The sequence below is a fragment of the Labrus mixtus genome, chromosome 20 (assembly GCF_963584025.1).
Source record: "Labrus mixtus chromosome 20, fLabMix1.1, whole genome shotgun sequence".
NCBI classification, from domain to species: Eukaryota; Metazoa; Chordata; class Actinopteri; order Labriformes; family Labridae; genus Labrus; species Labrus mixtus.
The window spans coordinates 15,184,754-15,201,978 of record NC_083631.1 but is presented as its reverse complement, the minus strand read 5'-3'; the positions used below and the strand labels follow the sequence as shown (position 1 = coordinate 15,201,978).

The following is a 17,225-nucleotide window of genomic DNA, read 5'->3' as shown; positions in this document are numbered from 1 at the left end:
TATTCCAAACATGAAAAAGTGTGCACCAGTAAAAACATGTGAGACAGTCTACAACATCCAAGACAAAAGAAATGACCATTTCTTATATGAAGGTCATTGGGTTTTAAGTAAATATGAAAGAAGAATTGTTCTGTTTGTTCAGCTGTACAAATAAAGACAGTTTTTTATTTCATAGTTCTGCAATTACAGCACACATTTAAAAATAATTACACCGAAGATAGCTAGCTGCTTTTTTTCTTCATCTGTTGTCTTTAAATCAAAAACAACCACAGAACAAATAATTGAACAAATGCATTACAGAAAACAGCAAAATACATCCATTAGTGTGAGATAATAAACAGAATCAGATTTACAAGGAAATTACTTGTGTGGTTAGACTGTTGTGCTCATGCTCCTGGTTAAATTACAACACAATTCAACATTTTTGTGGAGAGAAGCAGAGTCTGACCCAGGCTAACCCCGACATGACCTACGTCAACCCATCGCTGTGCAACTGTACCCAGTTTTAGAGTGTAGAGACCACGGGAGAATTTAAACGTATCCTTTCAGTAATTTTCACCAGCAGTTCATGAATAACGCCAAATTCTCAGTCAAACCTCTTGAGAAAGACCGTTTGTTTGTTTTTACGAGCTCTTAATGTTGGAGTTCAGCTGCGACACAAACTAACAAACACTGACTTTCAGGTTAGACAGTCTGCAGGTAAACATGACGTCATGTGAAGCAAACAAACACACAAAGCCGTGGAGGACGGTGGCTGAAATGTGACTTGATGGCTGCAGGTTGTCTAATCATGTCCACACACATACACACATGCATTCAAACACACACACACACACACACACACACACACACACACACACACACACACGTACTAAGCTGAGTGGACAGTTTGGAGTTAGAGGCTTGATGGGCTGACTGCTGCCTGGCTTTATGCTGCGCTGAGTGGGCTCATTCCTGGCTCTGTAGACAATAATGGGGGGTTTAGAGGCAGAGAAAGGAGATCTGCAGACCCCAGAATAGAGCTCCGAGCTGGGGACACCCAACAGCCAGGCAGCCCCAGTCGGAGCACATCCAGGACAGATGGGGAGACAGTAGGAGGAGGGAATAAGAACCTATAGCAGGTTTTCATTTTGTACTAAGGGGTCAACAAGGTCTGACCTTTTACATGTATAAAACTACCTGTGCTCACGTTTGTAAATATACCTGACATATTATACAGATCAATGTGACATGTAACACTAAACATAGCAATGTAAATGTTAAAATACACGTGTAAGCACCTCCTCGACTCTTTAAGACACCAAGAAAATGCAGACACCATGGACTACAAGTGAGCCATTGGGCCATGCACCCAGTAGGCCTCTGATAATTGGACACTATGGGGGTAATTTGGGAGACTTCCATGAAGGCTCTTCAGATAAGAACGGGCAGCTCTGTAGGTCTGATTGTCCCATACCACCATGTGACCCTCGAGGCAGAGGAGACAAGGACAGAACCGAGGCCAAAGGCCAGCAGTGGGCCTATTGTCCGTGTCCGGCCTGGTACGGCCTGCCAGGGAGTGGTACCAGGCTAAGACAACAGATCTCATTCAATCCGGGCTCCTATCTGCAGCTGCTTCGTGGTGGGGTGGTGGTACAATAATAATGAAGGCCTTGTTTCAGCTGTGCTTACCCGACCCCAGCCTCAACATCCCTCAATTTCACATCTGGTGCCGTTTGCCCCCACACCTCAAAAGAGCTAAATAACCGCTGGCTCACTGAGTCTCACTCCAAAACAGCAGAACAATCCTGAGTCCACCAAAGACTAAAAACAAGGCCAATTGTGAAACTGAAAGGGTATGTGGTTGCTGTTTATATCCCTCAGCATGTTAAATTCAGTTTTTCTCACAGACAAAGAGCCCATGTCTTTATTTTGCTTCCATATCTTGTTGATTTCCCTTCAATTAACTCGTTTACAAGCTTGTTTTGTGCAGCCCATTGTCTCTAATCAGCCTGTCTGTGAGTTAATTCTGCTCAGTTCAACTTGCTGACCCTCCCCTCCAGCATGATTAGCTGTATGTCCAGGCTCTAATTGGCTCTGTCGCAGGTTCAGCAAGTGAAACATAAGCCGTTTGAAATCTTTTCAAATGGCAGCTAGGCTAAAATGGAGACCATGTGTGCCGTCAAAACAAACACGGAAGCTGAAAAGAGGACGTAATGATGCTTAACACTGAATTACAGAGAAAAACCACTAGAGCTCTCCTTAAAACTGGATGTTTTTCAAATAATTCAACAGCTTTTAACGTGATTCTCAGCTTTTCTCTCACCTTGAGGTTGGTGTGCAGAGCTGACTCCGGGGGGTAAACAATGAAATGGCGTAGCGTGAAGCCAAAACCCTGGGAGTTCTTATGGAGAAGCAGCGTCCGAGGACCCTTCCATCCCATGCCGACCCCCTCCCTTCCCGGCCGGGTCGCCATCGGCGGCCGAGGGTTGTCACCGGGTGAGGAGAGAACATCCCTCCGACCCTTAGCCTGTGGACACAGAGAGAAAGAGAGTCAGTATAATTCAGGAAGGCTTGTGTATATTTCATTGGTCATTTTCTTTTCAGTTCTTGCTCAGACGTAAAAGAGTCTACAAACAGTAAAGGATAAATAATGTTCCTAATAATAATGATGTAAACTGTGTAATTTTACCCAGAGGACATATACATACAGCATTTTCAATTACAGATATTTAAAGTTGGGGTTCATGATTCCAGTGACATGAATGGGATGTTTAAAAATGTATAGGTATGCAGTTGGTGTAGAGAGTGGGTCAAGTTGTGACCACATTGACTGAGGTCTGATCGCGGGGGACAGGAGGGTCCACAGGGGATCTGAAGGCAGGTTTCCACCCGCTCTCTAAATGTCTCATTGCTGAGGTCGGGTAAACAAGCCCAGCTAGCTCAGCTGACAGACACACGTGAGAACTCTCACCCTCATGCTGCCCTGACGACCCACATCTGTCAGTCACACACCATCACCTGACCAAACAGGCGGGAGAAAGGAGCAGGAGGAGGGGGTCATCAGGTCTGCTTTTGTTTAGTTATCTTGAACTGCATGTTCACTTCCAAACTTTTTTTTCAGTAAAACAAAACTCCCAAAAAAACTCTTTTTGACCTATAGCAATAAATCATGACTGTGGGTGCCAGCTCAAGATTGAAGTCAATCAATGACTACGCACTGCTTACGCTTTAGCCTAGAGAGACAATATTTTGTTAAAAAACTGTGACTGAGTAAAACACAGCTCAGTGTATAAGCTGTGGAATTGTTTTAAAATTAAATATAGCGTTCACAGTCAACAAACTTTATTTATAAATGTACATAATTCAGTGCATAACTCAACATTTTAACCCTGAGAAAGCTCCAAAAACACCTTGAACACAGTAAATAAAATATAAAAACTTTGGGAAAACATTGAGTTTGTTTCTGATGGCTTGTTTTTTAAGGCTTCAACAATTCATTGGACAATTCATTAAACTGTCATTTGAAAAGAAAGATTTTGATCTAATATTTTTTTTTTTATTCAGGTTATCCTTCAGACTTAGACAGCCGGACACATGGGGAGGGCTGTCAGAGTGATGTCAGAATAACTGCCACATCATGCCTTGCTCCAATGAACTACAGCCCTGCCTAAGAGGTAAATCTACATCTCAGAAGCCTCCTCAATTTCCAAGCTGAGTCCCTACAGACTTGACTGTTTCTTCAGTTTGTTATTAAAGTAAACTGAAAATCTTTCGGTCTGGGAATGCTGATAAGACGAAACAAGCAATTCAAACACAATAAATATTTTCTATTTGCCGACATCTTGTTGACCAAATCATTTAGTCTTCGCAGTACTACCCAGATGTCTGCACGTCTGATACCATTTGCTATTCGTACAAACTGACTGTTTATTCAGTTTAGTGTAATCTGTTGCTTACAGATCATCAGAAATGTACACTTTGAAGACCAATAAGAATGTGTGGTATGTTTATGATTCGGACTGGTTCATGTCAAGATGCTTCCAAAAAGAATGAAAAAATAATTTCCGTTTGCAAAAACAACTTCAGAGGTTGCTCTTTAATTATAAAAGAGAAAACTCTCGCATAGGCTCAACGCAAACAAACGTAGAGATGCAAGCATGTAAATCACACAGAACACTATGTTCCCAAATCACTCATCTGTGCTTCACGACAGCAACGTCTGCTTTGTTTGAATCTGCAGCTCAAGTTTTAACAATACATGAGTTATAACTACGATGAAGAATAAGACGATGGAGAGCGCTTACCATGATCACAAGATACATCTCGTAAATGTTAGCCTGTGAAGTCATTCAAGCTAAAAACAGCACCATAGTCCACCAGGACCAAGCAGACAGCCACTTTTTTTTTACAGCATTCTCAGTGTGGTTTGGAAACTGAATAATGCCAGAAATAAGAGCGCTCCAGGGTTACGATTAAAAAAGCAAGTAAACAAGATGTAAACATGCACTTAGGAGTGTTAAATTGAGGTTGATGCATGCCTTCTTTCTTAAGACTTTGACGTATTTAAGTGTGAAAATGTTCGTTTCTATGCTTTAGCGTTAATGGGCCAAAGGTGAACATGTCTAGACTACAGGCAACAATCCCCCTCAATTATGTGAGCACCCCATGTTTCAATTCCTGTCTCCTGTCTACACACACACACACTCTCACTGATATACAACAAACAAACACTTCACCGGGCAAGCCTGTATGCAGCCACACAACAGCAGGAAGTACAGTAGTGTTGCGAGCCGGCATAACCAGATGCTCCTAAAAATAACAGGTAGAGGTACTTCCACATGTTAACTCCTCTTTCTCTTTCCTACCATTTTTTCCTCCACTTAGCTCTCCTCCCTTTATACCGCTTCTTCCTTTCCTCACCACACGCTCAGCTGTGATGGAAATCCGATGTGCTGACTTTGACCAAACTTTTCTCCCTTCCTCTACTTTTAAGTTCCGTTCAATGAAAGAGCAAAATTAAGTTTGGAACGTCCTGACTGAAATGTAATTTTTAGGAAATTTGTTTGGGTGGACTTGAATGTACTTTTCCAAAACATTTTTGCCTGTTTTCCAAAGTAAACGCCTACTCCGAAGGAAGAATACAGGGATATACTGCGGATTGAACTCCCTAACACTCAGAGCATGATCTTTAGTTTGGCAGTCTAAACAATGAAAAGTAACACCTGTAATTTTCTCAAAGAGGCGAGCAGTGAGTCCCATTATGTGGCATGAGAGCTGCACAAAGAATCGTGTGAGGATGGAGGAGTGTTTGGAGTGTTAAATGAAAAAGATAAAGAAAAACCAAGAGAAAAGAGGGAATGAAAGAGCAAGAGGGTGAAAGGAGGAAGAGACTGAGAGAATTCCTCAGAGGGAGCGGTTTGGCACGGACAAGTTGAAACACAAACTGTAAGCTGGTGGAGGAGGTAAGGGAGCAAAGAGAGAGTGAATGAGAGGAGAAGGATGAGGAGGACAGAGAAAGAGGAGGAGGAGTATCGAGCCCAAGCGAGGGACAGGCTCCAGCATGCCGGTTTCGACCACATGGCCCCTCCCGGCGCAGGGAATACCAAACCCTGTGATTACCCAAAACACACAGGGTCTAACTGGGTCTCTGAGCCAGAACAGTTTCCCACTCGGCGGTTCTGGACTATGTGGGATGTGTGTGTGTGTTTGTATGTATGTGTACGTGTGACTGTGCTCATCTATTCTGCCCAGTCTACATTGGACTTTTTTCCTCCCTGAAGCCCCGAACAATCCTCTCCTATACCGGTCACCTTGACGAGAGCAGTTTTCAGTTTAGTTTTCACCCAAAAGACAAAAAAGTCTGAACTTGCTGACATGCTCCATCCTCTCCCAGCTTTGAGACACTCAGTTCAACCAACAGGCAGCTGGAAAAAAAAAATTCTGTGGTTTTCGGTCCAAACTTGACTTCCTATGTAAGCTCAGGGCACAGACATGGGGAACATCGCTCTTATGTTATGCTGAGAAAAGAAGACGTTTGTTTTTTCCCCCCCCTTTCTCTTCAACTGGGAATGTATCCCTTCAGCGCTGAAATGTGGACACGTTTTCATCTGTTCAGGCTAATAATGTCTGAATACAGAGCCCTGAGGGATCCCAATTATGGCATGAAGATGACATCATTAAAAAAAATGTTGCACTGGGAACAAATGCTTTTGAATATGCAGAGCAACTCATGAAGCCACACAACAGCTTCCTATATTGAGTGGATGTTATGTGGTTAAAGCTGTTTACTTAGACAACACACACACACACACACACACACACACACACAAACCAGCAGCAAGCAAGTCATTGTGGATATTTCCTCTCCTGATTTTAATTAGAAAACATATGATTGAGATGTATAGATGAAAAGACAAAATGTCAGTGCTTAGGATGTCCATTGTTACCCCATCTCTGTTTTGATACTGTTGTAAATCAAATGTACAACTCCAGATTTCTACATATTTAAGAGCTCCTTCTGCTTTCCTGAAATCTAAATAAAAAAAAGTAAAAAGGAATCCATTTGAGATACTTTGAATAAACACATCAAGTCGACTTTTTTGTTCTTAAGACATAAGTCGTTGTCAGACTGTAGTCACAATTTTACAAGCGTACGTGCTGGTTAGCACACCTACACACAATCCTCTGCTCCCTCCATCCAGAGGAAAAGCAGCACGCAGGAATGCAGCGTCTGTCGGGGGAGCCGGGCTCCTGCTAAAACCCCAGCAGGGCAGAACAATAATGCTCTTTTAAAAAGCTGAGAGCTGCAACCTGTTTGAAAAGTGGAGCTTTACGGACGTTACAAATGCTGACGAGCCTTTAATCCTGACAGCCGCGACTGTCTGCACTCAGGGCTGCCAAGAGAGACCAGAAGAGGAGAGGGGTAGCGTGAAATGTCAACCACCTAGGACCTCGTATTTCCTGCACTCACCGGCCACACGGAGGGAGAGCTCCACCACCTCTGCAGATCTAGATGCATCTTAAATCCAGAGAACGAGATGCATGATGAGTGTATGAATGTCCTGCTGTGCTCTAACGCTCCGACTGAAGAACACAACCTGCCTGACAAGCAAGGATTCAAATCTAAAGCAGCATGCACACAAGTTCAAATATCACTGTTTAATTTACATAACAAGTGTGCTTTATGAGCCAGGCATGTGTGTGTTTGCACGCACCTCAGTGTCAACATGAATATAATATGTGTGCTTAAAAACCAGTTCAACCCCATCGCAGGTTTTATGCAGATAAGGAATGATACAACGTCAGTCAAACTGGGTTTTCTACTTCTAGAGCCGGTGGATTGCTTTGTATGGATGATTTATGTTTTTATTTTCATATAAAGAATCCTGGGCACAAGAAAAGGATTGAGAATAACTTTAACAGACTTAGCTCAATAAGCTATGGCTGTTTCATGTCATGATATTAATCAAAACCGGTTCTGATGCAGAGTAAGAGAAAATGAATGATGCAAATGTAAAAGCACGCGGACACAGTATCTATCAATCAGACCGAGCAACTTGGCATCAACAGTTAGTTTACTCCTCACTCCAACTGAAACAGACACCTCTCTCCTAAAACAACAGTGTACATTATGTGTTTGTCCCAGCTGTGTGCGTACAGCCTCTCTCTCTCTCTCTCCTTCCCCCCACACCTACATTCCTGATTGTGCCACATTTCTTTAACTGTGTCAACGAGAGAGAGAGAGAGAGAGAGGGGGGGGGGGGGGGGGTGCTAACAACCTATATCCACATGTATGCAGACTCTGGAATGAGTTCATGTGGGGAAGTGATGTCCTGAATTCTGAGGGCAGTCACCATGAGGGGTGGTTGGGGGGGGGGGGGGGGGGGGGGGGGGGGATGCACAATTGTACAGATCCACAGGGCCTCGCTACAAGTGGCACTCTGGAGTGTTCTGTGTCTTTGGCTGCTAATTAGAAACCGCTTCAAGGAAAGAAAGGGTCAAGATGACACATGTACAGTATAGTAGAATCACTGCCAAAAAAAATATAGATCAGCTGTAGAAAAATTTAAAACAGCGTTGCAACAAGAAATATAGATTGTTTGGTAGTTGAGGCTAATCAACTTCACTCAATTTTGCCCATAGATTTACCATCTTTTAAGCATAATGTGTATTTTTGATGTAGAAGTCATTGAATATATTCCTGTAATTGTGCTAAAAACGTAATTTACATTGTGAAAGAAAATAAATAGCTTGAAAAAGGTTTGAATTGTAATCTTTTAAAAACATTTAAATTATTTATTTATGTATTATCTGTCTTTAACAAACCTTTGTTCACCGTTATGTCACTGAATAGTCCCTCCCATCACAAAGAAAACCTTCCAAAAATCACGCCAGGATTCTAAAATAAAGAAAGCACGATACACCCAGCCCTTGCACGATACACACGCCAAGAGGGAAATTTCAGCTGTTGGGAATTTTTTTAAACTGACAAAACTTCTTCAGTAATAACTATTTGCATTTACATCCAGTAATACAAGCTGATGTCACGTTTCCCGGAAAAGCCTCAAATACAAGGAGCGCCAAACCGAAAAACAGCCCGAAGGCAAGACAAGTGCCTGCCTGGAGACGGTGAAAGGTCAAAGAATCTGTCGTCAAGTGAGTGGTTAACAGTTTAAAAACAATGGGTTCAGTTCCACACGTACCCACGCAGCGGTTTGTGCCGAGGATTGTGCTGACATCACTGTGTGTAATCTTATTCGTGCAGAACCACAGAAATGACCATGGGCTGCACACAACACGTTTTGCACAATCATGTTCCTGGGGGAGGAGTCGCTTACATGCTCCTCTTTAAGATCATTAGATTATGAATGGACGAGATGATGGAAAGAAACTCAAAGAAAGATACAATTTAAGGATCTACTGACTGCTTAAACTGAAGAATCTAAAAAAAAAAAATAAAAAAAACAGGCTTCAGTTTCTTGGCTGCAGAGATTTGAAACCCTTGTTTTAAAATGTTTTATCAAACTGACTTTGAATTGACAGATACATTATTAAGAGATGACACTACTCAGGGTTATGGGTGAACTGTGAATTCATACCAAAGTTTCTGATATTTTACAGTCTAAAAGGTTTATCAGGTCACCTGAAAAATAACAAATACCTTCCTTAGCATTTTATACACATTGTTCTATTCACATCATCATATAGCTGCAAAGTAAAACATTAAAACTGATAGTCAATAAAATGGAATCATTCAACTACAGCTTGTGACTGACGTTTTGAATCAGTGAATCTGTTATTAGTAACAGGACAGATTTCCCCAAGGCGACAATATCATTTATTATAATGAATTGTAACCAGCCAGTAATTGAAGCCACTAAAGGAACCTTAGTGACCTCTCCTTACCCTGAGCTGGTGAGAGCTCTGGCTGCGCCTAACAGGCATGGTGGGTGGCGTTGGTGCCGAGGTCGAACCCGTGGGGCCGCGGAGCACCGCCAACCAGATGCAGCGAGGTTCAGGGGCGCTGCAGTCCACCCCCACCGGGTTCTGGAAGCTCCAGTCAGACCCGGACAGAGCGGGGCACGGGAGCATAGCAGCGGGCATCGGGGCGTGGACTTTTCTCTGATCCGCCACCCTCAGCGCCCACATGGGCTGCTCAAGCCAGATGCAGAAATACAGATGATATAATCAAGGAAAGAGGAAAAAAACGGGCGGGTCAGGCAGAGGGTAGAAATCCTCCTCTGGGGTCCTCCTGTCATTCAAGAAACTAAATCTTCCGTCTCCTGGATCATCTCCATCACTGTCAGTCCTGATTCTGCAGAAACTTTAATCCCCCCGGTTCCACATCACAGCCTCCCAACCTCCGAGAAGCAGCTCTCTGAGACTCTCACACACACTCTCTGAGGGGCAGGGGAAGCAGAAGGCAGGCTCCTGGGCAGCATATGGAGGAGTGTGTGTGGCGCAGGGATCAGAGGTAGGTCTGGTTTCACTACAGACACACACACAGAGCGACTGACAGAGAGTGGCCCTCCTGTTGGTGTCCAGTGATGTTCTGTATACAAAGCCAGTCAGTCCACCCCCAAAAACACACACTACTGTCCCGGAGGGCTGGATCCTCTGTCTCTCCTCCCTCTCACTGCCCTCTCTCTCTCTCTCTTTCTTCCTTAGAGTGCCAAACAAATCCCTTCATCTCACTCTCATCTCTGTATCTCATCAAGCATCAGTTCTTCAACTCTTGTTTTTCTTTTTCCTTTCTCTTTTGTTTTTCTTCCTCATTCCATATCCAGACAATCACTTGCTCCCTCTCTCCTCGCGAGCGACTAACACAGTCAGCAAACAAACAACTATGCTGTGTAGTAAAACTGGAACCGGATTTTGTAGGCAAAAGTTGGGGTCCAGATGACGATATCCCCTGCAGGCTGCTGCCAAAAAGATAAATCCACAGTAGAGCTCTCTTGTGTTGCAGATGCATATAGAGGGAGCCCAGCGCTCGCACATGTGCTGCATGTGTGTGTGTGAGCGACACAAACACAGTGACAAAGCTGTGATCCCAGTGCTAAACTCCACAAAAGCCGGTCCTGCCTCCGCTGGCCCTCCCCTCCACCCAGAGCGGAGACAAACACAGAGAGAAAAAGAGAAAGAGGCCAATTTCCAGCACAAAGAGAAAAGAAAACATTTGCCTGGCTGCTGTGTTCACTGTTTCACTCCCTTTCTTTTTTCGCTAAAGAGAGAAAAACATAGAAGAGGAAGATGATAATTAGAGGAGAAAACGGGAAAAGATGAAGGGTTTGAAAATAAGAAGGTCTGCTGCTGGATGTCAACATGACCTCCATACTCCTGCTCAAACACTCCTCCTCACAGGATCCAATCTGACACCTCTACACCACAACACTAAATCAGTCAGTCCGTCTCCCACACAGCGGCAGAGTTCTCACCAAACAGCCAGGCGTCCAGGATTCCAGCGAGAGAGGTAGACAGGTGACCATGTTCTTTGAGACAATGCACTTTCCTCCGCTCTGACGCTGTGAACATGCCGCACATCCGTTACAGAGGAGGTTAGACAGGTTTCACCTGCCGCACAGCAGGGCAAGTACTAACCTGACCCGAGAGGGCCGTCAGACCGTACACACAGACTGTACCCTCTGGATACACACACCTCAGGGCTGAACAGTTTCAACATGATCCACTAAAATACTACAATATAATCAATTAGATCAGTTCGATCTCTATTTATGTGTCTTTCTTTCCTTTAGTATTTCTAGGAACAGATTTTAACATTTGTTGAAAGCACATGGCAGAACTCAGATAATATGCAACTCCTGTTTCTTGATTGGCTATTACAGAAAGTATTGTTTTACATTTCAACATTGCAACATTTTTGGGGAACATGATGGAATATCAAGAGACATATTTTAATCTATTTACAAATTTAAAAAGTAATATATGCCAACACTATGAAGGGCCAACTCATGATAGAAAAGAACTCGTTTTGTACAACATGTTAGTTAACCAAGGATGCTAAAGAGCTTTTTTTAACTGCCAACTTGGTTCAAAGCTGATCTTCACAGAGAGGGCGGAAATCTAGCAATGTTGATACAAAAAGCTTTGGACGCAGCTCAAATGCAAAATGCAAATGTTTTTCTGATGGACATGAGTCCTCTTGATCAGTTAAGCTCTAAAACACTGGATCCTACACTTTACATAATGCCCCCAGCTTTCCATCACAGACTTCCAATCCAAAAACAAATCAAATAAAGTCCAACAACATAACTTAAAAAAAAATCAATCAGGAAAATGTTTCACCTTTCTTTCAACTTATGATGAAAACACTGAACTGTTTGTTCGACAGAGAACTGTCAAAGTGATGTCACTTGTTTGCTTAAATTACCTAACCTTAACATGCCAGTCAAATTCCAGCTATAGCGGCAAAGCCCCGGGTGTATCTCCTGGAAATGTCGTGTTTCGAAAATATTCATTTGAGGAACAATGCAGACATTTGTTTTTTTAAGTTTCACTGCGTCACTTTTTAAGGCCCTTTCCTGCAATAATAACGGACCAGGTTTCAGACACTAAGTGCAACTTCTCTGGTTTAAATAGTTTATATAGTCAGCACGCTTTCACATACATACACACTGTTTATATGGGAACACTAAAGGCTGAATCTACCACTAGCTCTCACACACATACACACGTCCCACTGAGTCACAGTGGAGTATAAATATACAGACTATGTAATTTGGGTTCCTCATAAAGTCAGAGGGCTGTGGGGGGGGTTTCTCTTCTCTCTCCTTCTCTGTGGTACAACACACCACCAGGCGGAACCGCCCTTCTGACAGAGGAGAGTGGATCACCGGCGAGTGCAGGAGAGGGTCCGATTCTTTCCAGGAGGTAGAGATATGTTAAAAAAAAAAAAAAAAAAGACCACACCCCGTGAGCAGAAAAGAAAATCACAGACGGCTGTCAGAGCAGCAGCTGAATGGATCAGACGTGTGAAAAGCCAGATGAGGGTTTAATATCTGAAAATATACAAGCCCTCTATTTCACAGTGGCAGCACAGAGTGGGGTTTTCATATCAAATTATTCCTGATAACAGTCAGCTTTGGCGAGGGGACAGCATGGCCTAATTTGGAAACAAAAGGTCTGTGTGTGCAGCTCCCTCTTCTTCTTTCTCTCTTCACCTCAGGGCATTTACAAAAAGAAGAGGAGAATGAAGAGGGTAAAAACAAGAGTAAAACACAAAAGGCCTTGACTTACAGTTTACATGGAGGAGGACACACAGTCACACATGAAGAGTTGTGACAATAACACTTTTTCTCACCGCTGACCCACACTGTCTGCACAAGCCTGAGCCTGAGTCGTTATATAGGTCTAATGCACATCAGCGCAGCATAACGCCCCTATCAGATGATTTGATGGCTGAGTAAACTCCATGCAACCTGGAGAGTATGCAGACTTCATATTAAGGATTTCTTTCATCAAAACCTGGCAGCTCAAAGCTCTTGATGTCAGAAAATCAAAGGCAGACACGCGCTGCTAATCTCTGAGGAGCGACGCCTCGTTGCCTCCTGCCCCGGCCTCCTCCGCTCTCTGATAACAAACACATCAGTGGAAAAGTGAAAGGAGGGAGGGAAGGAGGGAGGTAATGCCGGTGTAACGGACGGATTAGTTTAGTGATACGTTTTAATCCCCTTAACACTCATAACATGACCATGAGCCAAAAGATTTACACGGAGGCCTAACAGTCGTTTTTTTTTTTGATAGTGGCCAGACAAAACAAAGTTTCCTACAGAGGTTCAAGAAAGAGGAATCAGCTGAAGAAATGCACATGAAAGAGACTGAAGAGTAAGACGGCTGAATGAGGCTGAAGTTGGCGTGTCACAAACAAACCAGGCTGCTGCAGACACAATCATGGGGTGTTGTCTCTAAACACAGGCAGTGGATATTTAGGAAAAAATTGCAGTAAGGGTCAATGAAGGACAGTCTGAGGTTCCTGCTCACCATGAAACTAAAAAAAAAAAACAGATGAGCCAAGACAGAGATGGAAGGATTCCTTTAACACCAGAATGTGAAGCTTTGAAAAGCCTGAGAGTGTGAATCCTGTCCCCTACTGGTGAGAGAAAAGCTGTGCTGACACGCCGCTGACTCAACATGTGGCACCAGAGGTTTTCATGGTTTCAAGGAGCTTCCACATGACTTTTCAGTCATCACAATGGTGCTGTTAATGAAATAAAGTGAAACAGAGAGAGCCACAAAAATAAGCATGATGACCAGCGGTGGTTTACAGCCTCCCAAAGAGTTCACAGGAGGAATCTGGAGGGTCATTATATAACTATGGGGATTTAAGACAATTTAGTCTAAATGTTGTTGGAAAGCTGATTTAATTTTAAATACTGCACTTCCAAATACAACATTTGAGAAGGTAAAAATTACTTTCACTCATGACTTAAAGAGGCAAAGGACTGAGGCTTGGTAGTTTTGCATTTTTCCTGAAATCTATTTTGTGGAATATTTCGCCTTTGGTTACATACAGGGGAAAAAAATACATTAATGGTTGGAAAGATTTTCAAGTTAAACATTAAGACATTTCCCAAAAAATTAAGTTAATAAATAAAAAATAAAAAATAAAAAATCTTTCATTGTTCAATGTATTCATTTTGTTCAGTTATTTAAAAACAGAAAATATTGTGCAACACCAAGTTCTTGCCTCTGACATACATTGATGGAGTCAATATCTGTTGTTGTTTTAGCAGGTTAATGAGTTTTAAATCTCCAGTAAATCCCAGTGCCTTCTAACCTTTAGGCCTACTTGTCTGCATTCAGTGTGTAGTTACCACTCCGCAGCCACTAGAGGGCAGCTGTGACACAGAATTGAACTAACGGCAGATGGGTGGGGGTGACAGAGCAAAGGGTGGGGACACAACATCCGGCCATATACCACCACACTTTTATGCTGAGATGGCTCAAGCATTGATGTGAATATGTAAGTGTTTGTGTGAGTGTGAGTGTGTGTGTGTGTGTGTCTTCACAACCTGTGAGTACTTATCATTGCTCTTATGTCAGGTACTAATTAATAACATGAGAGGCGGCTGAGAGAGGGCAGCCAGAGATCACAGAGGTCACACCTGTTGTGGCTTTGAGGAGGAAACTCGGGGAGTCCAGAGACAAGAGCAGGTGGACTCTGTAGAGGAGAAATGTGCGAGGGTCAGATATCCTATCAACCCACAGCTGAGGGGAGCTGGGTGGTCTGAGCAGGACTGATACAATAACAACAACAACAATGATGTCCAGCTTACTCCAGGAGGATGGAGGATTAAAGTGTTTAAAGCAGCCCACCTGACCATGTGTTCCTCCTCAAGGAAGCTAACGCATTATGCATGCATTCTTCACTTTCATGTCTGAGTCTGTGTGTGTGTGTTACACTGCAGTCTGTCGGCATGAAAACAATTACGAAACAACACTTCAACTTTACATCACACCCTCACAGATCCAAATATTAATTATGCATAACATTTTCCTAATTATTGACACAAACTGCTGCCAAACACTTACAAATGCTGCAACTGACTGATCAGTATTCCCTTGTGATTATTCCTTTAATCTAGTAAATGTCAGCAAATAGGACAAAATGCCAATCTCAATTTCCTAAAATCATGGAGGCATCTTTATCAGTGTCAAATCCAAAAAACTTCCATTTACTATTACAGTCGACTCAGAAAAAACACCAAATTCATGACTACAAATATCCCATTTTGTCAGAGAACAGCTTAAAAAACTGAAAATACCCAGTAAGTAGAGATATTCAAGAGAGAAAAGCAGCAAACCATAATTTTTCAGCAGATTTAACCCATCGATGTTGGCAGTGTTTCCTGATAAATTACTCTAAAAATATCAACTATTTATCAGAATTTCAAAACAATGCGTGTCCTACTTTAATGGTCTGATGTGTCTCATTTCTCAAGAGATCCGTTGATAGTGTAACTAATGAGCTCTGGTTGAAACAGGACGCCATGAACAATTCATGTTGGCTGAAGCAAAACTGAAAACCCTGCCAAATAGATGAAAAAGCACATTTGGGATTAATAACACACACACAAAAAAAAAGTGATTGGCTCATGCTACATCTGCCACAAGGGAGTGTGGGATACATGAGTCAGCCAGCCAGCCAAGCTTCTACGTCGGCAAAAAAAAAAACGCCTGATAGGGAGTGGGAGAGAGAGCACAAAAGGGGGCGGGGGGCTAACAGATGTTGGAAAGCAAGCACTGGGGGGATTTTTTTTTTTTTTTTTACCAAGAATAAAAAATGAGGGCAGAGTGAGTGATCTAAAGCAGAAACAGGAACGAGGAAGTAGAAAGAAGCAGCTGGCGAACTAAGGGAGGAGAGGGGGTTTGACACAGTTGTAGCTATGATAGAAATGACACATATTTACTCACAGATACACTCTAATTACCTACATTCACTCCCTCCTCACCCTGCCCCCTCATCAGCAGCCAAAAGAAATCTTTGACTAAACACACGGCTACCAGCATGCGTGTAGGTCGACTGAAATCTTGCCATGTTGATGAATTATTCAAAGCTGTAAGACGTTGTGTGACTGTGTTTGCAGGAGGACGATCTGTCACGTTTGACCCCGTTTCAGAAAAAGAGGTTATTTCCTCAGCTGAGCAACACTTATTCTCAAGGGCAGCGTATCAGTTGTGATTCAAACTGTAAGTAAGAGCATGCATGACTGAGAGAAAGTGATATTGAAGGAGAGAAGCCACAACTAAGCACACAGAGCCATTACGCTTCCCAGCTCAGCTAAGTGGAGAGACGGTGCTGCTCCACCTTAACCTGATTAGCAGGGAGTGTCTCCACCAGGTCAACCCCTCAACAAGTATTTCTGAAGGTTAGAAGTTTCCTTCAGAACAGCTTAAAAAACTATTTCTCAGCTGATATAACAAAAGCGAATGCATAACTGATATAGCACTTTTGATACAGATACAAAAATTATTATAAGAAGTCTGCAGTTCGTTTGCTGAACTGTAAAGCAGGACACAGTGAAGTGTGTTGAGATAAGCCAACGTCAGCAAGTTGAAATGCTCACAGTCACAATGCTAATATGTTGATGTTTAGCACGCATTGTGATTTTGATGTTGAGTGTGTTAAGCATGCTAAGGTTTATTATTAGCACTTTACAGAAAAGTAAAGCTGAGGCAGATGGGAGTGTTATTGGTTTCAGAGGCATTGGGGGCGTGACAACCAAGTAGGTAAGATTTGTTTTTCAAGCCCAAGTAAAAGTCAGGAGATCCGTGAAATCATAGGATTTAACCTGAAGACGTCTTTAACATCTGTAGCAACCAACCACAGCTAGCATAGCTTAAATGTTAAATAAAAAAAGCGTATTTTCTCGATTTTCGATTAACGTGATCTTGTCCAGCCACTCAGGGTTCCTCCAACGAATGCTGTCAATATGCAGGTTGTCAGGTTTCATTCTGACACCCATCTTCAACCTAATCACAGTCCCCCATCACCCATCAGCCATCACATCCATACTGACAGTTGCCATGAGAACCAACAAAGTGCCTCTATTCCAGCCTGAGAAAAAAACCCTGCAGGGGGACGAGTTTGACAGCGGAGACATTTACGCTCGTTACAGGTTTCAAATTGGCTTTCACAGCTGATGTTTTGATGCGTGAAGGTCCAGGACATAAACCGGTCTACACCTCCAAACTGGAAACATGAGCTAGGCAGTGAAAAGGCGTTT

At 42.8% G+C, this 17,225-nt stretch overlaps 1 protein-coding gene across 8 annotated transcripts in view; it reads right to left on the bottom strand.

Annotated features, from left to right (window-relative positions):
* arhgap23a (Rho GTPase activating protein 23a) overlaps positions 1 to 17,225 on the bottom strand; it is a 64,217-nt gene that overhangs the window by 23,968 nt on the left and 23,024 nt on the right. For 5 of the 8 annotated variants that reach the window (XM_061065791.1, XM_061065794.1, XM_061065795.1 and 2 more), the window contains exons 1-2: positions 9,388 to 10,178; positions 2,306 to 2,509 (exon numbers count right to left, since the gene is read on the bottom strand). In XM_061065791.1, coding sequence (XP_060921774.1) covers positions 2,306 to 2,509; positions 9,388 to 9,630 — 447 coding nt within the window. In that variant the 5' untranslated portion in view covers positions 9,631 to 10,178. Of the gene's footprint in view, positions 1 to 2,305; positions 2,510 to 6,952; positions 7,140 to 9,387; positions 10,179 to 17,225 lie in introns of those variants that run through there. The other 3 variants (XM_061065799.1, XM_061065796.1, XM_061065797.1) reach the window with 2 other exon arrangements.